This window comes from Thalassophryne amazonica, chromosome 21, assembly GCF_902500255.1.
Source record: "Thalassophryne amazonica chromosome 21, fThaAma1.1, whole genome shotgun sequence".
NCBI classification, from domain to species: Eukaryota; Metazoa; Chordata; class Actinopteri; order Batrachoidiformes; family Batrachoididae; genus Thalassophryne; species Thalassophryne amazonica.
In genome coordinates this window covers 21348399-21372682 of record NC_047123.1, presented here as the reverse complement: position 1 = coordinate 21372682, position 24284 = coordinate 21348399, and the positions used below count along the sequence as shown (strand labels likewise).

The window sequence follows — 24284 nt, the reverse complement described above, 5'->3', positions numbered from 1 at the left end:
CCTAGGATTAGTTTGATCCTGTTGTACTTTACATTTTTAACTATAACAGAAAAACAGATCTGAGATCAGTTTTTCAAGTTTCAAATTTACTAAACCTATACGGCCAGGTTATTATTATTATTTACAGGTTTTAAACTAACTTAATATTACTTTTTGTACTTCTGAAGTATAACTAATTTGGGATTGCAGTTTTTAAACTGATTTAAAACCAGTTTTAAATGTCTTAGAAACAGGAAACTAACCTGGGAATCATTAATCTGGTTTTACAGAGTTGAGGTATAATATAAAGTGGACATTTCTAGAATTTATCCTTCTTTACCAGAAGGCTGATAACACTTTTTGGACATCCTGCAAACAAACAAAACAAAACAAACACACACCAGTGAAAACATATACTAATTTGCAGAAAAAAAAAAACAACACAATATCAATGTCACAATTGTGATAGTTATAATTCCATTGCTATTTTTGAAGTATATCTATCTGCCTGTCTTGCTCCCATTTTGTATGAGATGAACTCAAAGATCTAAAACTTTTTCCACATACAAAATATCAGCATTTCCCTCAAATATTGTTCACAAACCAGTCTAAATCTGTGATAGTGAGCACTTCTCCTTTGCTGAGATAATCCATCCCACCTCACAGGTGTGCCATATCAAGATGCTGATTAGACACCATGATTAGTGCACAGGTGTGCCTTAGACTGCCCACAATAAAAGGCCACTCTGAAAGGTGCAGTTTTATCACACAGCACAATGCCACAGATGTCGAAAGATTTGAGGGAGTGTGCAATTGGCATGCTGACAGCAGGAATGTCAACCAGAGCTGTTGCTCGTGTATTGAATGTTCATGTCTCTACCATAAGCCGTCTCCAAAGGCGTTTCAGAGAATTTGGCAGTACATCCAACCAGCCTCACAACCGCAGACCATGTGTACCCACACCAGCCCAGGACCTCCACATCCAGCATGTTCACCTCCAAGATCGTCTGAGACCAGCCACTCGGACAGCTGCTGAAACAATCGGTTTGCATAACCAAAGAATTTCTGCACAAACTGTCAGAAACCGTCTCAGGGAAGCTCATCTGCATGCTCGTCGTCCTCACCGGGGTCTCGACCTGACTCCAGTTCGTTGTCGGAACTTCGCACAGCCATTGAAGAGGAGTGGACCAACATTCCACAGGCCACAATTGACAACCTGATCAACTCTATGTGAAGGAGATGTGTTACACTGCATGAGGCAAATGGTGGTCACACCAGATACTGACTGGTATCCCCCCCCCATAAAACAAAACTGCACCTTTCAGAGTGGCCTTTTATTGTGGGCAGTCTAAGGCACACCTGTGCACTAATCATGGTGTCTAATCAGCATCTTGGATATGGCACACCTGTGAGGTGGGATGGATTATCTCAGCAAAGGAGAAGTGCTCACTATCACAGATTTAGACTGGTTTGTGAACAATATTTGAGGGAAATGGTGATATTGTGTATGTGGAAAAAGTTTTAGATCTTTGAGTTCATCTCATACAAAATGGGAGCAAAACCAAAAGTGTTGCGTTCATATTTTTGTTGAGTATATATATATTGCTTTGATGAGGCAGTAGCCATCAAATAATATTTAATTTATTAAAGTGTTGCTGCTTCACTTTATATTAAAATACTAATTATCAGCAAACATGCAGTAAATTATTTATGTTTAAAAAAAAAAAAAAAAAAAAAACTGACTGCGTGCTGGTTGCGAGTCTGATTCCCTCGTTTGCCTGAAGTCGTAGTAGGAAAAAAAAGGAAAGGAAAGCGTGTAATTGACAAAGTCACGTGATCTCACTACGGGAACGGGCACAGCCTGAGAGAGAGAGAGACATGACAAAAATATCAAACGGCACAGCGCACGCACGCCGTGTACCATGCGAGCTAAAGCGGTGCGCGTCGGGTTCGTGGACGCGGGATTAATGGTGACCGTTTTCACGCAGGAAGCTTCTCAACTTGGGCGCAGAGGGTCCGCGGGGAAACATGGCCGAAGGTTATTCCGCAATTCTTCTTTTTTTTTTTTTCCCCTGTTTTCTGCTCCGGTGTGGACGCGTGCGTGCGGGAGCAGGAGGAGGAGGAGAGGAGCAAGGTGCAGCGTGATGATCTTAAAAAAAAACAAACAAACAAAAAAAAAAAAACACACACACACCCAAAAACGCCCAAACTGAAGCGATCGTCCCTTCGATCGGCGCGGCTGCGTGTTGCGAGTGGAGCTCCACGCGCGCACACCTGCCTTCTGGATCCACTCATCAGAGTCGTGCGCGAGGAGGTGGGGAGGGAAAAAAAAAAAACGTAACCCTCCACGAGTTACACCGACATGCCCGAGCAAATCGTCACGGAGTAACTTTTTTTTGTTTGTTTTTTTTGGTGGTGTGGGTGCGCGTTTGTTTTGCGCCCCTCTTGGAGGTAGTCTTGAAATTTTCTACTGTTCCTGAACTTCTCACAGCCTGTATTTGGAAGAGGGGATTCCCCTCCTCCTCCTCCTCCTCCTCCTCACACACGCGCGCGTGTCTTAAAGCACTTTTACGCACCGGTTACGCGCGCGGGTTGTGGAAGTCTGAGCCAATAATTTTTTTATTTCTCCCCCCACATGTTAAATATTTTAGGAGGGCCGGGTAAAGGTGACGCAGAAGACCCCGACAAGTCCACCGAGCCGGAGTCCCGGACTCGAACACAGATCCTGTCCGGATCGGGCTTCTGCAAATGGTTCAACGTCCGGATGGGTTTTGGATTTATTTCGATGACCAGCAGTGACGGGGGTCCCGTGGATCCTCCTCTGGATGTTTTCGTCCACCAAGTGAGTTGACTCACGTGGGGGGGGAGATTTGGGGGTTGGACAACAGAAAAGTAACTTGTGATGTCACGTTGTTTTGTTTTCACAAAGAATCATCCATGGCTTCTCTTGGCACCTGAATGCAGCCCCGGTTCAATGTGCGCGGAAGTGAACACACTTTCAAGGATATAACTTTAGTGTTTTTAGAGTTGGGCTTTATTAACTGCACTTTTTTTGTGTGTGTAATTGTGATTGTTGAGGTGTTTCAAGTGTATAGTCTTGTCACATTAAAGGGGCCACAGTTTACAAAATATTAAAGGTGCACAATGTGTTTTTTTTTTAAGATTTAAGTCCTAAAAAGAATTTTCTTTGGCATTACTATTAGCCTTTAATTGCGGGACTCGTTATATAAGAGTGGCAATATGATCAAAATTCACTTTGTCGAGAAAAACTGCAAAAATATCAAAAGATTGCAAGATTCTGCCCCTTACCAAAAACCAAATCACTGGATTCCTCATTTTGAGTTTATTAAAGGTCACGTTGCAAACCAGGCCTGGGACCCTCACAGACAGTGTCCATCTTGTGAAAGGCCCCTAAAATGAGTCATAAACCAGGCATGGTTTAGTCTCACATTTTAATGTTACTGGCTCTCACCAACAGGGGGAGATCTCCCTGTGTCTGAAGCTTGGGCACATGATGAAATAAAACTTAACTTATATTTCTCGGAACTTCCAAACAAATAACACAAATACTTGATAGCTAACATAAACTAAAGAATTAAACAGCCTTGAACTACTTATGGTCGCAACCTATACAGTCCATGATTGTGTTGTCAATTACGATGACTTGCGCGAAGGATGCTGGGAAGCACACAGTGACAGCCAAAAAGAGTAGAGTGATGTCACCTGGCTGCTAACTCAAACAAAATAATCCACGATGGCAGAAAATGCTCCAAAACATCTTATATCTCTGTGAAATTAACATGTTTCTCATATATTTAGTAAAAGTTGGCAGAAAATAAACACTTTTAAATATAAAAATGCTATTTTTGAAATGAGGTAACACTTTTATGGGGATTTGCACGACATCGTATAGATGTTAGCGTGCACGCCAAGGGAACGCACATTACGCTAGGTCAAATGCGCACACGTGCTTCCACCTGCAGACGGGTTTAAAAGGATAATAAAATATTCGTTATGGAATTCGCTCCAGGTAAATACATTCATTAAAATGAGCTGTAATTTTGCAACATGTTTACAAAAATAAACCAACATTTTAATACTTGGATTTCAGTATAAACTAAATTTTATCTTCTTTTTTTTTTTTGAAAGGCCGTACAGCTTTAAAGACCGATGAACACTGGATGGTATGGTACCGATATTGGGGAGTAAAAAACAATAAATAAAAATACAAAACTGATATATGTTAATGTATACATTTAAAAAATGGGAGTGGTTCCTAACATTTTATTGTCAAGCATTTATGACAAGGAAATGTGTTTGATGCTTCATGTTTTATTGTTCTAATATGAACTCGATTATAAATAACTATGAATATAACCAATAACTAGCCAACGTATGTCACTCTGCTTTCACTTGGATTGACAGTTGCAATGTCATATTGCTCAGCATTTGCATAAAATAGATTTAATATCTATTTTGGTTCTACCTCGCTAGCTGCATCGCGAAAACCTGTCTCTTGTTATTAAATGCCCGCTCTGATCAAAAATGACAGGCAGCTTGTTGCATTTCCTCTGTCTCTTGTTGCTAATGTGACCAAGGGACAATGGGGTCCCAGCCATGCTTGACAGCGAGCGCCCACTGCAGGACAAACTATGCAATAACACCATTTTCAACAGCCAAAGCTTTTTTTTTCTGTATTGGTTATTTGGTAAATAAAAGTTTTTTTTTGGCAATACAAATATATATTGTTTTTGTAAATAGTTGAGGTTTAGTATTAAAAATCCTGAAAGTCCCACAATTCCAGGATTTATGAAAAATTCTCTATCAGCAAATTTTAGACTTGAAATGGCCTCATTTTGGATGTTTGTGACATATGTAACGGAAATTAAAATCATTATTCCCAGTTGTTCTTTGACAGTCTGCAGGAGGGAAGAAGGCCTGTTTTTACTTTTGTGCTGCTACATTTCTGCATCACCTCTGAGAATTATGGGTAATCAAACCATTCAAAGGCTTTTGTGAGACGCTGGGGTGCAGCATTCACGACTCACAATGGCACAGTGTCTCTGCTGCACGTCAAAAGAAGCTAATTGGTTGAATTTACTGCTGCGGTTTACCCGCAACAAAGTCACAGACCAGAGAAAGAAGCTTGAGGTTTATATCAAACGTTAAGGCCTTAAGAATAACAACCGACTTTTATTTGCCAGTTACTTCGGAAAGTTATTCACTGTTTCAAAACGCTAGAAAATGTGTCACGGTTGCATCAGGAAATTATTCACTGTATTTAAAATGCTCGAAACAGTAAATCACTATTCTGAAATATTTGAAACTATACAAAACAATTACTTCAAAAAGGGATGGACTCGTTTTGCAGAGCTTGAAATGTGGAATAGTTTTTTTTTTTGTGTGTGAAATTATTCAGTGTTTTCAAAAATAATTTAAACAGTAAGCTAAGTGCTTGAGAAAGGAATTAATGTTTACCAGTATTCAAAATGGAAAGTGAAGCAATTACCCTATTTTCTGGATTTGGTATTTTTGTAGTATGCTTTTTATTAGTGGCATTTATTCTTTTATTATTGTATTATATTTTGTATCGTACTTTGATTCCTGAAAAAGTCCTATATAAATGGTGGTGGTAGTAGTAGTAATAATAAGAATTAATAATTATTATTAATGAATACGTGATTTTTTTTTTTTTTTCAGTATACAAGTCACAGGACGTCCCAAACTTATTAAGGAAAAAAATGCAATTTATTCTCTGCAAATTATGGTACTCAAAATGATTTGTTGCAGAAATGAATTAATAATATAAAACAGTATGGGGGAAAAAAAAAAACAACTCCCCATTTTAATTATACCAAAAAAAAAAAGAAGAAAAAAAAACATACCTGTCTGGTGTAAGAAAGGCAGGCAGAAAAAGATAAAAACAAACAAACAAACAAGACAAAAGTAATGAGCAAAATCAACCACCATGAATCACAGCAGTACTATAATTAAAAACTAGACCAAATAAAATCACACACGGGACACCCTCAACCCACCCCTGATTTTTTTTTTTTCTGGCTACGCCCCTGCATTAAACACTTTTAATACAGCCCATCTTTAAATACACCAAATTTGTCCTTTTACATGACTGTTGTTGTGGTTTCTCCTTCTGTCGGAAGCACATTTAGGTTTTGTTTGTGTCTTTTAACAACATAAAGTCGGTGCTTTATTCATTGCTGTGAACACGACTTTGCTGTGTGGCTGTTTCACGGTTTGATTTTCACACATGTTGAACGATATGTTTTTAATTTAAATTTTTTTGAATGTGCACTGCAGGTATGTTGTGCTGAATTTTGCTCCTTGCGCATATTTATTGGCATCAGTGATCAGTTTATTGAAACACTGCAGCTTTGTGTGTTATGCACAGAGTTAATTCTGCGCAGCAAGTCCAGATCATTTGAGTCATCCTTTGTTTTAACTCCTCTTTTGACATTAAATTGTGCCTCTCGTGTCTCCGTAATGTGGCTTAAAAACTCTCTCCGGGAGGTGTTTTGGCCTCGCGGTGTTTTGTGCTCATCTGGTGGGAGGGGCTTGTGTGGGTCAGATGTCACAGTGGTGAACACAGTGCAGCGATCACGTCTTATTCAGAGAAACGTTGGTTTTATTTTCATTTCACATATGTGTTAACTCATAGCCTTGTGCTGATCCACTTATGCTTGGGTCACATCAGTTTATAATCTAACTTTACCTGTGGCTTCAAGAGAAAGTTGCACAATTCTACGCACAACTGTTCATGTTGAAATAACTCTGTTATAAGCAAACTTTAAGGCTGAAATGGCTCATTTTACACTTCTGTGACATATGTAACGGACGTCCAAATCTGGAGTCTTGCTGGTTCCACGGGACACGCCCACAGTGAAGTGATCTGCGCTGTGTGAGACACTCCCAAATGGCCAATCAGTGGCAGAAAGATGGAGCAGGTTTTATTCCTTTATGCGCTTTTGATTCGCAGGTTTTTCGGTGATGGGGAAAAGTATAGGATCATTCGTCCACCTTTTCTCGACGATTTGTGACTTTGTGACTTTTTTTCCCTTGTTCAGCTATCGTGTGCCGTGCGAGCGGCCCCTAAGTCACCCAACATTATCCGTCTATTCTCCGTTGAATTACACTGAGCACTTCGTGAAACCGGGCCCCGGTTGACCTACATTAGCTTACTGTAAATGTGTATAACAGGGCCCCTTTAACTTCCATGTTTGCATTGCCATCGTTGCTGCGGATAATGAAAAATAATCATAATAGACACAGCTGCCTTTTCTTAAATATATATTTCTTTTCAGATGGATCCATTCCTATTTTGCTTCTACTTCATACTCCAGGCTTGTGATTTATTTGCTGCTCCGAGATGTTTAGCCGAGTATCAGGCAGAAGCTCTAGTGTGGGAACGAGCTGAGCAGAAGTCAAATAAACACGGTCTGTCTCAGCGTTTTTGCAGCTGAACACAGGGACGTTGGTGCCACACAGGCGTGTGATCCAAAATGATCAAAAAGCTGTAAATATTAAAATTACCTATCATTTCATGCAGTTGTTCCTAAAAGACCATTAATGTTAATACTATTAATTAATGTTAGTTTGATATATTTAGTCGTATCCTGACAGCCGACAAGAAACTGAAAAACTGCAATGTTTTTATCGAACCGTGGGGTTTGTGCTATAAAATACTGCGACATCAACAGCAATTGATCAGATGTTTGTCTGTGATCTGTTACCAAATCATGAGTGTGGAGTATCAAAAGTAAGAGTAATAAACAATTTACAAATATAAATATAAATACTCCTCACTACTGGTTCACTGGCTACTACTGTTCCTCTCATTCCCGTCGTCTGTCTTCCTGTTACTCCTCCTTCTCCCGAGTGAGGAATTGTACAGTCGGATGGCCTGAGGGCCGGTGCAATAATTAGACTTTTTGTGTAACTGATGCATCCTTATTGTATGATAAACAACTTTTGCCTAGATCAGTGTTAGCAAGTGTGGGAAAGTTCAGATCTGATGACTTCAGACTTGGACTTCTGTTGCGTTTTTTGTTTAAAAAAATACATCATGGTCATCAGTTACATTACCAGTTTGTTAATTCAGGCATTTAATCACAAATGATTTACGACTACCCCAAAATATAGTACTTGCAAGCGTGCGCCACGGTATCATTTTGTTAGCTTGATCACAGATCACTCGTACTTTTTGGTGTTTAGTTATGTTTAGAGCAGTTTAACTTGATATTTCATGTTGTTTTAATTCGTTTAATTCTGAGTTAGCGTCATACCTATAGTTTAAGGGTGTACTCTCACTAGACCAGGTTGCCTTGTACCATGTCTTAGCACCATTGTTAACCATCCTGCCACATTCCTCCGCTGGCCTGTACTTGTACTGCGCTACATGTTCAGCGTTTCCCCTACAGTATTATAGGCCTGGCGGGCCACCAGGCCAAGGAGAACCCCCGCCAAGCCAGGCATATTTTTTTAAATAACGCCAGTGAAAAATAATGCAGAGGAAATAATTACTAATATCCATTGATTTGGAAGTCAGTAATCATTTTGTTGCATCAACAAGGCTTTGATTATGGCTTTTGATTCCCCTTATTATTTTATTTATTTTGATCTTACTGGTAGTCAGCTAACAGAAGGTGTCAAACATCACAATCTATCGACGTCACGGATTTTGATTCTCATCAACATAAAAAAGTCTGACATTCCTTCCTGGAATATATTTTTGCACTGTAGATGTCTTTACTTATGAAACACTCCCTTGCCGTTTGTGCAATATAAGGTGTTTTTGAAACTCCTTTACGACATTTTACACCAGACAGGTGAATTTCTGAAGGTAAAAAAAAGTATAAAACTGTAATTTGTGTGATGGATTTGTATCGTGAGGGACTTGTTAAATTGGCCACTGTCCAACACGTCAATCAGGACTGCTAATTTGTGTCACTATAAATTTAAAATAACTTTAAAAGTAGTCCAATTCTGCTTAAAACCGCAGACCTGGCAACATGGCTCCACTACCACAATAATAAAGTTTGAAATGTTGTTGACTTTGTGGCTTCTTTAGAGTTTGTTTGTTTGTTTAGTCCAGAAGATCATGGGTTCAAATCCCCGCCTGACTGGAAAATCACTCAGGGCCCTTGGGCAAGGCCTTTAATACCCTGTTGCTCCCGATGTGCAGTGAGCGCCTTGTTTGGCAGCACCCTGACATTGGGGTGAATGTGAGGCATAATTGTAAAGCGCTTTGAGCGTCTGATGCAGATGGAAAAGCGCTATATAAATGCAGTCCATTTATTTGTTTGTTTTTTTTTTGGCTTTGCTGGCATTGCATGTGCCTTGCGTAATAAATTACGCAAAGCAGGATTTATCAGTCAATCGTGCTGCACGCGTAACAAGATTTTAATGGAGGCAGCAGATGATGAGGGAGCGTTTTGCAGCTTTGCTCGCTGACAGCAATTCATGTTGGTCAATAAAGGCAGAAACCAGATCCTTCTTAAAAACAGCTGTGCTTGAATGAATTGAAGTCTGTACTGTTCAAGTAGTAATAATAATATTAATTGCAATTGTTCATTGATGTGAAGTCCAACTGAACCATACCTGAGACCAACTCTTGAAGCGGACTCAGGCATGGTTAAGCAGACTGGACCTTTGGGCTCAAACATGCTTGGGCACAATATGAACCACTTTATATATGATTAGCTTGATAGCATTCTTGCCTCGCAGTAAGAAAGCCACAGGTTTGGTTCCACTAATGTGTCGTCCTTTTCTGTGTGGAGTTTCCATGTTCTCTCCGTGTGTGAGTGGGTTTACTTCCGCCATCAAAACATGCCTGTTATGTTCATCGCCCGGCAGGGCTTGGATGCAGACTTGGCAGTCCAGTCACTGTAGAAACATTCAGTCCGAAACCACATGAGGGTGGAGACTGGTGTGGCTCAGAACGCAATGTGCAACTGAGTGCCTGCTCTTGAATCTGAGTAATCTGTGCAAATGGACCTTCGACTTCAGGGTTATCGGAACGCCTGGCCAAGGTTTAAATTTGTTTTTTTTAAAGATATGAGCGCTGAAGAACCCAGGCTTGCCCGGTAGGGTTGTTCCATTTGATTGACAGCTTAGAAAATCATGAAAATGTACAGAAAAATAAGCAGGGGGTGTTTGGGGGCATGTCCCCCTAGTCCCCCCTTGTTGTTACACCCATGCTTTTGTGTGTGTGTGTCCGGTTAGCTGCTAGCTAAATGCAAAACAAAACAAAAACATTGTAAACACGTCACATTAATTCACGCACAACAGTGGCCCTCACAAGAGGAGCAAAGGTGACGAGGTGACTAGGAAGGAACATAAGGACAATCCAGCGAGGAGAGAGGAGGGATTTTTCCAAGAAGCGGGAAGAGGAGGAATGTGGGGAAAAATACGCATATGTAGGGTTTGCAGGGCGCTAGCAGTAGTCAAGGAGGAAAACATGAGCGAGAGGATGGAAAAAGACGAGTGAGTGGAAGAGCAGGAGGTAGAAAGAGGGAGGGAGCGTGCATGCGTGAGTCAGAGGGAGGGAGGGTCCCCGCCCGGCGCCCAACCACGAGTTCGCTTCCTGTGAGGCCTCTTCATCACGGATCACATCCGATCACTTCCTTTTTGGAAGGTGTGCTCGCGTGAGCCGGGGGTGGGGGAGAGGACGTGCATTTTTTGTGTGTGGAGGGTGAGGTTAAAGCGGGGGCCCCTGGCGAGATTAACCTCTGCTCTGTGTCACCGTTTGGCATGCAGGCCCCACCCACCACCAAATCAGCCAGTATCGGCCTTTGTCTCTCCACCACCTCCACCGCCCCCCCAATCCAACCCTTCACTTCTGCACATCAAAAAATGCAAAAGAAGAAGAAAGCCCGGTCACGTGACTTCTTTTTGAGGCGCGGGCTGCACACAGCGGAGATAATAAGCTGAACTGAAGCTCCTCTCTGCTCCACAGAGCAGCTTCGACCCTTCCCATCAGTTTGTTGGTTCACTACAAATTCTGTTCACTTTCACACAAATATGTGAAAAATGTGAAAAATTCTTAAATTTGTCAAAAATTGAATGAAATGTCATCTGATTATTAGAAATCCTCTGATCACCATCTCCAACCCCATGTGGCTTTTAACTGGGTCAGTTTCTTTAAATTTTATTTCAAATTGTTAGAAGGTGAGCGTCCTTCCATCACTGCTTGTTGTGTTTGCTTTGAGGAGAAGAAATACACAAACTACAAACAGAAAGGAATTGTAGATCTAAACCCATGACCTTTTTGCTGTAAAGCAAGTGTGCTAGCCATTTCTACCGTTCCGCCCATGAATTCACTGTGAAGCTAACTTTCTAAAAGTAACTGAACATAAAGCTGAAAATCTACAACGCTAACTGAATGTAAAGTGGGATATAAAGCTAACTGAATCTAAAATGGAATATAATATTCGTAATGTAAAAATAACTGAATGTAAAGCTGACAAACTAACGGAACCTAAAATGGAGTATGAAGTTAACTGAATGTAAAAATGAACGTAACACTCATAGACTGTTAATGCTAACTGTTTTAAAGGTGGGATATGATGCTAACAATAAGAAAAATGACGTAAAGTTGACAAACTATAAATGCTTGCTGGTTCTAACATGAAACTTGATGCCAACACTGCAAAAATGAACACAGAGCTGACAAACTATAATGCTAGCTGATTCTAAAATGGAACATGATGCTAACAATGTAATAATTTATGTAAAGTTAAAGAACTACAATGTTAGCTGACTCTAAAATGGACTAAGATGCTAATAATGTAATAACTATAACGCAATGCTGGAATACCCTCGGCTGTACAAGCATTGTGTTCTTTATAATTTGCAGTTGTTCAATTGACTTTTAAGATCTTACTGTCTTGCGTACAATTTGTACATGTTCAAATCAAATCATTTATTCATGTTGTGCAAATCAAGAATATTTGTCGATCACCCTCTGTGCATTTGCAGTTATTAATGAGACAAATGTAATGTACATACGAAGTTAGCCTTGAGTGAGCGAAAGTTAGCGTGCAAGCTAACATGAGTTAACGAAAGTTAGTGTGCAAGCTAACATCCGCAAATGTCTTGTAAATGACTCCAGAGGTGTTATCGGGTTATAAAAACAGCTTTTTCAGTTTTAGAAGTGTTTATTTCTCGCTAGCATTTACATAATATACCAGAAATGAAGTTGTTAGCTAGTAGCTACACCAGGAAGTGATGTCACCATGCTAACCTCAGCGAAATGTCTTGTAAATAAGTTCAGAGGTGTTATTAGGTTACGAAAAGTGTTTTCAGTTTTAGAAGTGTTTGCTTCTTTCTAAATCTAAAAATAACAGAATATTAAGCTGACAAACTACAATGCTAACTGAATGTAAAATTGAACATAAAGCCAAATCAAATATCAAAAATACTTAAGAGAAAACTAAGTAACTAATTTAACTAGAAAACTACTAATTCAAAGACTATCAGAATATAAAACTAATTATAGCAAAACATAAAGCTACAGTGGACAGAAAGTCTACAGGGCAATTCAACTGTTGCAGATGTTACATTTGTAAAGAGTCTGAGCCATTTCAACCAGTCTCACACGAAATGTTGAAGCCATAAGTCCCTAATCTTGTGTGTGGGCATAGTTAAGGTCTTGAGGTATTTAGGGAAGTAAAGATATCCAGTGATGCTTTTTCTTTGTTTAAATGAAAACAAAAATATGAGTGTGACTGACGTTACAAGAAAGACATATGAAAATTTCTTCAAACTTTATTTCAAAATTCTCTGAAAACTAATAATGATATATAAGCGAGAAATTCAGGTGTATAGGGGGAGTAGGCTCAAAAAAATGCTGACTGCAGTAGAAAACAAATAGAGGCAACTTGGCAGCACTGGATTCAGGGTTGTGAAAAATTCAGTGTGATGGATGATACATCTGATACATTAACATGACTTGCAGATAAAAAACATGTTTTCTGAAATATTTTACTGATTTGCTTACAAAGGATGAAATAATCCAATTATCGATCATTTTACATCAAGTTACACCCCTCCATGCGTTTCTTGGTTTAAAAGGTTTTAGGAAATCTGAGAGAATGGTGTCCACTGCCCCTAAATGCCCAACCATTCTAGAGATACATATAATAAGAATATATATCAAACCAAATATATATATATATATACTCAACACAAATATAAACGCAACACTTTTGGTTTTGCTCCCATTTTGTATGAGATGAACTCAAAGATCTAAAACTTTTTCCACATACACAATATCACCATCTCCCTCAAATATTGTTCACAAACCAGTCTAAATCTGTGATAGTGAGCACTTCTCCTTTGCTGAGATAATCCATCCCACCTCACAGGTGTGTCATATCAAGATGCTGATTAGACACCATGATTAGTGCACAGGTGTGCCTTAGACTGCCCCCAATAAAAGGCTACTCTGTAAGGTGCAGTTTTATCACACAGCACAATGCACAGACGTTGCAAGATTTGAGGGAGCGTGCAATTGGCATGCTGACAGCAGGAATGTCAACCAGAGCTGTTGCTCGTGTATTGAATGTTCATTTCTCTACCATAAGCCGTCTCCAAAGGCGTTTCAGAGAATTTGGCAGTACATCCAACCAGCCTCACAACCGCAGACCACGTGTAACCACACCAGCCCAGGACCTCCACATCCAGCATGTTCACCTCCAAGATCGTCTGAGACCAGCCACTCAGACAGCTGCTGAAACAATCGGTTTGCATAACCAAAGAATTTCTGCACAAACTGTCAGAAACTGTCTCAGGGAAGCTCATCTGCATGCTGGTCGTCCTCATTGGGGTCTCGACCTGACTCCAGTTCATCGTCATAACCGATTTGAGTGGGCAAATGCTCATATTCGCTGCCATTTGGCACGTTGGAGAGGTGTTCTCTTCACGGATGATGCGAAGGAGATGTGTTGCACTGCATGAGGCAAATGGTGGTCACACCAGATACTGACTGGTATCCCCCCCCCCCAATAAAACAAAACTGCACCTTTCAGAGTGGCCTTTTATTGTGGACAGTCTAAGGCACACCTGTGCACTAATCATGGTGTCTAATCAGCATCTTGATATGGCACACCTGTGAGGTGGGATGGATTATCTCAGCAAAGGAGAAGTGCTCACTATCACAGATTTAGACTGGTTTGTGACCAATATTTGAGGGAAATGGTGATATTGTGTATGTGGAAAAAGTTTTAGATCTTTGAGTTCATCTCATACAAAATGGGAGCAAAACCAAAAGTGTTGCGTTTATATTTTTGTTGAGTATGTATGTATGTATATATATATATATATATATATATATATATATATATCAAATGTAAAAATCTGGCAAAAACTGATAACCAAGTAATCAAACTAATCATTTGACAGTGAAAATTCCTGTGGGAAAGGGATATTTCCTAATGAAATCAACTTGTGTTGTAAAGTTGGGGGTTTTATAAATAAGTTGCCCCTGCTTTCAGAATCTATAACTGAAAATAATTTTTGCCAAACTTCACAGGAAATTATTTTAAACATTGTAATTTATACAAAACTACAACTACTTGCTGAGCAAAATAAATAAATAAAGTGGCAGATCACTTTTATGGCAGAAATATTAATAGATATTCCTCACAAACTTATACAAGTTGTACTGGCATTGCACAAAAATAATAATCATCAGTGTTGCCAGATACAGCTGATGGTTTCCAGTCTAAAGACTATTCAACAACAGACAATCACACACAAAACTATAGCTATAAAATATTGGTTATTTAATATGATATGAATATTATGCATAATATTTAAAAAATATAAATGTATATTTTAACTGTCCAGATTGATCGGTGTATCATAAAAACAACTGAATCAGACGTAAAAATCCTACAGTAACAAACTATTTGTTTGCAACAAACCAACTCCCCTGCAATACCTTCACACCTCCAGGGTGGCAATCTCCTCATTTTTACAATCGCTGCTTTAGTGTAAGAAGTAAATCTGGACTTTTATAGCCCTTTTTTTTTTTTTTAGATAAGTAAGGGATTGGACACATGAACTTTTCCAAGTTACAAAATGTATCTTGGATGTCATGCTCATCAATTATTAAAGCTGTACGGCCTTTCAAATTTCACAAAATGGATACAATTTAGTTTCTACTGAAATCCAAGCATTATACTGTAGATTTATTTTTGCATGTTGTTGCAAAATTACACTTCATTTTAATAAAGAGAACATATATATTTGGGGGGCATTCCATGGTGAATATTGCCTTTTCCTTCTAACACCATTATGCAGATGAGCTGCAGGAGTTTGAGGTTTTGAGATTACTTGGGATCTAACCCCCTTGCTTGATGCGCGTTCCCAGGGCGCACGTGCGAACATCTGTAAGATGTCTTGTAAATCACTTCAGTGGTGTTATCTGGTTACAAAAACTGCAATTTTAGATTTAGAAGTGTTTATTTCTGGCTAACTTTGACAAAAAATACATGAGAAACATATTAGATTCATACAGAAATAAGCTGCTTTTCCACCATCTTAGTTTACTTTGTTTTAGCGGGCAGCCAGCTGACATCACGCTGCCTTTCTTTACTCTGATTGGCAGTTTCCGAGTGCTTCCCAGAATCTTTGCATAGGTCAGGGGAAGTCCTCACATGGTCTATGACATCACTACCAAATGTAGCTCATGTGATCTGATTGCTTGAATTTAAACCCATCATGGGGAGAAATTCTAAATTGTTTCCAGACAGTGCAACATTGATAATATTTGCAATATCATGATGAATCCTTCATTTATATGCCAAGGAATGAAATTATAGTGGTGCCAAATGAAATTCTTTTTGTGAGTTTAATCTTAAAAACCCAAAGGCCATACTGCTTTAAGAAGTACAGAGAGTAGTATGGTAATCTATTGTAAATGTGTCACAGTACACTGAGTGACTGTGCCAAAACAGATAATGAGGGAAGCAGCCAAAACACCAAAGACAATTTGTTATAATATTAGACTGCTAGTACAACATTTATTGGCGGGGGGGTCATACTTCCACCAAAGCCCCATCTTTATTGCAGATATGTCTTGTGAAAAAATAGATCTATATTATTATATTCATTGGTATAATGTTCTGGCTTGCAAGCTTATTATTTTTAATGTTATAGCTCCACCCCTTTAGTCATGTCAATCATAACATTCATGTGTACCTATTATAGGATAGACCAGTTTTACACAGTGTAATGGCAGATAGTTAATAATAATAACAACAACAGTAATGTTTGGCTCCATCCCTTTTTGCAGAGCAACCCCAAAATGTTATATGTAATCGTTTCTATTTTCAAACACTTTTTAGAAATCCATTTATTAGCCTTTATGAAGTTGATAATTATCTAATAACCACAAATGAAATTTAAAATCTGTTATGTGGTAATGAGCAAAACAATTTAAATGATGATTTCTAGAACATTTGAAATTATTATATAGTTTTGTCTTTTGAATTTTTCACTTCTAAATGGATTTAACATTTTTTTGAAGGAAATCAAGTCTTACTCAATACTTATTCATCAATAAATATTTTATCATATGCATCCTCCTGTTCTATTGTAGTGATTTAATATTTCGTTTTTCACAATTTGTATGTGTGTTTAATTTGTCTTGATAATAGGTTATCGATCTGGAAACATTAAATGTCAGATCTGTATGATAAATTTAGTATTACATATGTATTTGTAGGCTAAATAATAAGTATTGATTGTGGTTCATAAAGGACAGATAATGCAGAGAAAACATCCATTCCAACAAAAAGAGGAACATGGCAAAAAAGAAAAAAAAAATCACAAGACTTTTGTTCTTTTGCTATGTTAAAAAAAACCTTTGGAAATATATTTGAAGTGTGACAGAAAAAGATAACCCTTACAATAATGTTTCCTCAAATAAAAAACATGCCGGTCAGCAAATGGGAATCATGAGGATAGACAGAAATTTTAACTGCTTTTGCATCATAATGTATTTCTCACTAGTTGTTTGTTTTTATTTAATTATTACTGATTTGTCATGAAGAACTTTTGCTGTTTCCTGTTTTTTTTTGGCTATGTAAAGCTTTAATGGAATCCTTTAAAGTCATGATTTTATTTCATGATCTGTGCAGTAATATCATTTGTATTAACCAGGACAAGTGCATGAATGTTTGAATTTTTTAAAATTACTGCCTATAATAATCATATTAGTGAAATGGTTCTGTGTTGTCTTTAAAAACACAAACACTGACCCCCCCCCCCCCCCCCCAAAAAAAAAACAAAAAACAAAAAACAAGCAAACAAACAAAGAAACGGTAGCATCTATTCTTCTAACGTTTTGAGTTTTAGGGGAAAGAGTAAAAATTGAATAACTGTATAATAACTTTCAACTTAATTTCATATATACAGTACTGTGCAAGTTTTTATCATCCCAGATTCATAATGAAAGTAGTGTTTGATGCTCCTCCCCCCCGCCTCCTTTTTTATCGGCATGTCAACACAAAATGAATTCCAACAAAAGTGAATATGTGAGCTATATTTTTATTCTATAATAATAATAATAATAATAATAACTAGCACATTACACGTGGAGATCCACAGGCTCTAGATTGGGTAGCTTTTATAAAACAAGTAGCTGATATTTTTCAAGGGTGGTAATAAATTATGCAAAGTTTCTATAATGAGTTGGAATGGCGTGTGAGTCCAGAATGTTTTTGCAACCTTAGACCTCAACAGTTTTTAGAAGAACTCATCAACCCTTTTATTTCCTGTTAATTACGCAATTTTTAATGTTAATTTACTATCTTAATGTATTTATAAATTGTTTAGGGTCTTGTTTTCATATACATTTTCTATTATTATTACAGGTGAACCCCGTTAACTCACGTATGTGTAACTCACATTTTGGCTTTATTCACGGTCGATTTGTGGGCCCCAAAAATTTAGACTACTGTATAAACACTACCGTGTGCTTTTGGTCAACCTCATTAACTCATGGTTCAATTTTGTGGACCCCAACTTGTGCGAGTTAACTAGGTTCACATGTATCATTATTATTATTATTATTATTATCAATATTATTATTGTTATTATTTTATTTCATTTTCTACAATGGAAGTAAGTGTTTTCATTTTCTTGTGTCATCCATGTATTTTTTGATGTATTTACAATTATGTATACTTACATTGAACTTACTAAATAAAATCACACACACATGCACTCACGCTTTTAATGTAAAGATGATTTACCACCCCCTGCTGGAATGGCATGAGAATCCAGAATGTTCTTAACAGTGTTAGCTAATATCCATAGCTTCTCCAAAAATATTAGTCCTATCAACGTACCGTTTGGTGGCATTCATCCTTGAGAAAAAATACATAATACTATATTTTTTAAAATTGGTATCACGATATCCTGAAAACTCAACTACTGCATGCAACAGGTATACTTCAGAATAATTTGTTTCTTAAAAGTTAAAACATTTACCGCAGATTGTCAGTTATCAAGTTGTTGGCCTCAGGGTGTATGGTTTTCTTCAGGGTGTATAAAGCCATATTCATTAGTAAACAACTTGATAACGATTTTATCATATACCTATAAATGATAAATGTTGTATGGTTTTCTGAAGGGTGTAAAAAGCCATATTCGTTAGTAAACAACTTGATAATGATTTTATCATATACCTATAAATGATAAATGTTGTATGGTTTTCTGAAGGGTGTAAAAAGCCATATTCATTGGTGAACAACTTGATAACAATTTTATCATATACAGTGGTCCCTCGTTTATCGCGGGAGTTACGTTCTAAAATAACCCGCGATAGGCGAAATCCGCAAAGTAGTCAGCGTTATTTTTTACAATTATTATAGATGTTTTAAGGCTGTAAAACCCCTCACTACACACTTTATACACTTTTCTCAAACAGGCATTAACATTTTCTCACTTTTCTCTCCTGTGTAAACACTCAAAGTTCAAATCTTAGTAGAAAAAAATAGAACATTTTCCTATAAATAATTATGATGGCTTTTGGAACTAATGAATTTAATTTTAACGATCAACCTACGAGGTTGGACACGTAAGAAATTATTACTAGTGACTCACCAATATTTTACAGTTCCTCTGACCGCGCCTCTTCGTCGTGGCGCTGCTCCGCTGTCCGGATTGGCTGATTAATCGGGTGGTATGAAAAATATTACCCGTCCGCGAAAAGGGTGTATTGCTATTTATTCTTTAGTGTTTTATCCAATCATATTGGCGTATCATTTATAGGTATATGATAATCATTTATACATAGTTATTGGGAACTGATGAATTTATGTATCATGATAGGTATTGAATTGTGGAGCTAGTGTATTGTTACACCCCGTGTGCGTGTGTGTGTCATTTCTCTGACGTGGTCACAACCTCACATGAATACTGACCGACACAGGCCAGTCTGGTGGCCGGCAGAGGGTGGGGGATCAGGGGAACTGGCTTGTAATTGTGGTTCTGTTTTGAATTGACGTACTTATTAGCAGGCTGTGTGTTTTTTCACCAGCCACCTCACTCAGCGTCATTTCCCCTCATGCTGATAAATGTTGCGAGATGATCTAGTGCTTCCTCTTCCAGATCAAATATTTGCCCCTTTGATAATCGCAGGTGTTGGACGTTGTTAATTTGAAGTTGGGGAAGCTTAAAGGCTTTTAACAGTTTGATGGGGGTTTGATTCTCAGCAGCTCTGTTGGTGGTAGTGAATTTAAAAATAAATCAATGTATTATTTTCCACTATTTTAGTTAAATTGTTAATTTTACTGAACGTTATATTTTATATAAAAGTACTTCACATTACAATAAAATAAGAAATGTTTCTAAATCCATCAAGGATGTGTTGTTTGGATAAACGTTGTTAGATATTTTCAAAAAATATTCAAAAATTAAATTTCACAACATTCTGTGGGAAGTTTTTAGCCTGTTTGGGAATAGAACCCATTAAATTTAAGATGGTATCTTAGTAATATTGTGCACATACAACTTTTTTCTTAAACAATTTTTGCAGATTTGCGATATGTCATTTTGTTGCTAACTCATCCTGAAAGTGTTTCACAAGAAAACCAATTTAATGTGATGCAAATGGAAATCGACTTTTACGATGAAGCCACTAACGTTGATGAGGTCCTGTCACCGAAAACAAATAAACGCTAAACATTTTAAAAAAAATACGCTTATGCATTTTTGTTTTAACAACATTGTTTAGACACTTTAAACGTTTAAACCAAATTAAATTTATTTTGACAAAGTACAGAAAAGAGTGGCCGACACAGTTTTTTATAATGGCGTAGCTAAAACTGAGCGTTGTGTATTTTAGTAGAAACTAAAACTTTTTCTCACGACTCTATCTGTATGAAATATTTATTTTCATTACATTTATTCCCGATAAGAGGTACGTACTCTTAATGGTTTCTTTTCTTGTTGCCTGGTGTGCTGTTTGACAGCAATGCATGGTGAAAAATGTGATTGTGGCCTGGAGGAGGAGACATTATATTTAGAGGCCGAACCACAAAAAAACTAAATAAGTTGTGAGACATGTTTTGGTAATCATACCGACTTTTGAGGTGGATGTGCATAAAATGAGATTAGATAGAACTTCGATCCCTGCTGGAAACTAAGGTTCCAGCAGCATTGTAGAGCAGCACACAGGGTAAGAAGCACACAGAGTATTAAAAGTAATGAAGAAAAACAGTTTGCAAATATAAATATAAATACCAGACACAATGATAAATAGTGGTTTACTGGCTACTCATTCCTGACCTCTGCCTTCCTGTTACTCCTCCTCCCCCTGAATGAGGAAGGGGGAGGAGGAGTATCTTTTTTCATACAATGTGCCTGTAAGGTGTATGTGCAAACTGTGGTGTATGAATAGCAGAAAAACACTGCAATCAGTTTTAGAAAAGGTTTTTGCTGATCTTAGACACAATCAGTTTCTGCTGATTCATGATATCGGTGCACCCGTACTGCAACTAGGCACACCTCAAACCAACGCGCTCCCGTGCTTAGGTTGAGCCCGTCTGTCACATTTTGGGGCGGATCTGCATAAAATTCAATCCCTTTTTGATTTTTAAGTTTTGCAAAGTAAGTTGGCGTGAGACTTTGTGGAGCTACACCTTCATGTCGTTGGCCACTTAACATTTCCTGCTTGTAACAAGCTCCTTAATGGCACCGCACCTCATAGTCACCGCCTCCTGCCTTCCTCCGTGCACGGCCCTCCTCTGATTTAAAGCATCCCATAATTAGCCACCTCTAAGAGTTAGCGGCGGCCGCCGATCCAGGATGGCGGTGGGTCTCCTTGGCTTCCACATCACGTTACAGCTTCCTGTATCGATTGCTGGGACAGGCGATGACGTGGACCCGGCTGATGAAAAGGAGCGCTATTTCTATCCAGGATGTTCATGCCCGTATTGATCACTGGCTCCATCCGACACACACACACGTGTCGTTTCAGACATATTTATTATGTGCAACATGCTCGAAGGCATAATAAAGCCATTTTGGAACATTTAAGTGTCAATTTCATGGTTTATTTATTTTTTTATTGACCACATGGTGGTGGTGTGGTCCTCCCATCATGCAGGGGTTGGGGTGGGGGGTGGGGGGGGTATGTGTTGGTGTAGTTTCACTGCTGCCCCCAGATTTCTGCTGCTGACCTCTGATCAATTGGGTTTTTGTTCCTCGACCCCCGCTATAGGTGCAGCCGCTGATCAGGAGCTGCTCCTCCGTTGAAGCTGAACAGAATGTGCTGGAGGCATTTCCACGAACGACTCCCACCCCCACTCCCACTCCCACTCTAGGCCCCTCCTCCATTTTGTTCTCTCGCTCCCTCTTCCCCCAACTGTGCCCTTTCCTGACCTCTGTACGTAAACTGAAACAGATCAGGACACCCGCCAGGTCACCCAAGAGGCGGGGACTCGGGTTTCGCCAGTGCGCGCACACGCGCTGTGTTGATATTGCGTAATAAACCGCCACAGTCCCGTGAAGCAAACGTCAAAACGCACATCACACGATGCACGAAGTCCTCCGTAGAGGAGATAGGGTGTGTGTATGTGTGTGTGTGTTTTCCTGCATTTCAATAGAACAAAAGGGGTTGTGTGGTTTCCTCACTGATGCATTGTGGGCATTGGTGGTTGCAGAGGGGGTAGGGTGCTGAGACAAACCACTCAACTTTGACCTGCAGAGACAAACTGCTTGTGAACTGAAGACAGGAGAGGAACAGGAAAAGCTCATGAGCTGCAGGGAGCAGTCAATGATCATTCATTATTATTCACAATACATTGGCAGTAGCGGGGGGATGGTGCGTTTGATTTGCATTCTGCTGCTTTGCAATTTAAAAGTGCCATTCATTCATTTTAGCACCTTGATGATGATAAACCTCAAATCAGTTGTCATTTGCATATATATATATATATATATATATATATATATATATATATATATATATTAGGCAACATATTTTCATAGAAATGTGTAAAAATCTTGGGTCCATTTTTTATAAAAGTCTATAAAGCAACTACAGTGGCTTGCAAAAGTACTCAGCCCCTTGGTATTTTGCGTATTTTAATTTGTTTATGGCATTTCAAATACAAAAGGTAAATCAGCCTTCTCACTATAAAAATTTCTAAAAGGATCTTCCTTAGACTCAAACTGAAATTAAATCTCTACAACTTGATATAAATTAATTAAAAATATAAGATCCAAGGTGATGGGTTGCATAAGTAATGGGCCCCTTTGGTATAATACCTGTAAATAATCAGTTTAATTGCCAGTTTTCTTCAGACAAGTCAGGGGATGGATACATGTACATTTCCAAGTCATTGAATATGTCTTGAACTTTATTTACATCAATTATGAAGAAATACAAACAGTATGACACTCTCTGATAAATCTGTGTGGAGTAGACAGTTCTCAAAAACTGAGTGACTGTGCAAGAGGAAGAGTGAGGAAAGCCACCAAGACCCCTAGACAACCCAGAAGAAGTTAGAGGCTTCTGTGGCTGTGATTGGAGAAATTGTGCATAGTGCATGTTTTGCATTTTGTATCCCGAGTTATACAGCTTCATGATGAAGTGGTATAGAGGGCGGTTTTCTTTCACCAAAACATTAAATCTAGGCTTGCATCTCAGATGTACCTTCTGGCAAATTGTAGCTGAACTTTCAGGTCTTCTTTTTAGTAAAACCCTCCTCTGTATCACTTCATCATGAAGCTGTATAACTGGGGATACAAAATGCAAAACATGCACTATGCACAATTTCTCCAATCACAGCCACAGAAGCCTGTAACTTCTTCTGGGTTGTCTGGGTGTCTTGGTGGCTTTCCTCACTCTTCTCCTTCTTGCACAGTCACTCAGTTTTTGAGAACTGTCTACTCCAAACAGATTTACCACAGAGTGCCATACGGTTTGTATTTCTTCATAACTGATGTAAATAAAGTTCAAGACATATTCAGTGACTTGGAAATGTACATGTATCCATCCCCTGACTTGTCTGAACAAAACTGGCAATTAAACTGATTATTTACAGGTATTATACCAAAGGGGCTGATTACTTATGCAACCCATCATCTTGCATTTTATATTTTTAATTAATTTGCATCAAGTTGTAGAGATTTACTTTCAGTTTGAGTCTAAGGAAGATAATTTTAGAAATTTTTGTATTGAGAAGCCTGATTTATTTTTTTTGTATTTGAAATGCCATAAACAAATTAAAATGTATGAAACACCAAGGGGCTGAATACTTTTGCAAGCCACTGTACATCTGCCGATATAAGCAATGAAAAGATTCTATCAGTCAGTTTATAATAGACCGCTAAGCATAATGAAATGTGGCGGCCTTGGTACCCACCAAACCTTGGCTTTGGCAAAGAACAAAACTAACAAACAAGTTCAATTCAAGCTACACATAAATTCAATACCGCACACTTATTAAGAGCAGAGGTGTTAGCATTCTTCCTGTTGAAAGGTTGTATATTCATCTGGATGGAGGCCCATGGCCCCGAAAGTACATGATGACTTTGTGTGAATAATTGTATTCAGTTGCATTCTATTTTATATAGGATACATGTCCTAAATCTAGCATTTCTAAACCTGCTTAACATTAATTTATTAACTTGTAGAGAATTGGTCCATTGGTATTCTGGGATGAAATAAAGGGCGGGTGGACCCAAAGTGGCTTGTGGGTCCACACTAAAGACCCCTGGTAGAGAGATTCTGCTCCAAAATTGTGTGGATTTCTAATAGTTTTGTTTGA

General features: G+C 38.4%; 1 protein-coding gene across 1 annotated transcript in view; it reads left to right on the top strand.

The window, feature by feature from the left end:
* The first annotated feature begins 1873 nt into the window (after nt 1–1873).
* Nucleotides 1874–24284, top strand: part of lin28b (lin-28 homolog B (C. elegans)) — a 39706-nt gene continuing 17295 nt past the window's right edge. Inside the window, exons 1-2 of the mRNA XM_034162175.1 lie at nt 1874–2017; nt 2631–2821. Coding sequence (XP_034018066.1) covers nt 2008–2017; nt 2631–2821 — 201 coding nt within the window. The 5' untranslated portion in view covers nt 1874–2007. The remainder of the gene's footprint in view (nt 2018–2630; nt 2822–24284) is intronic.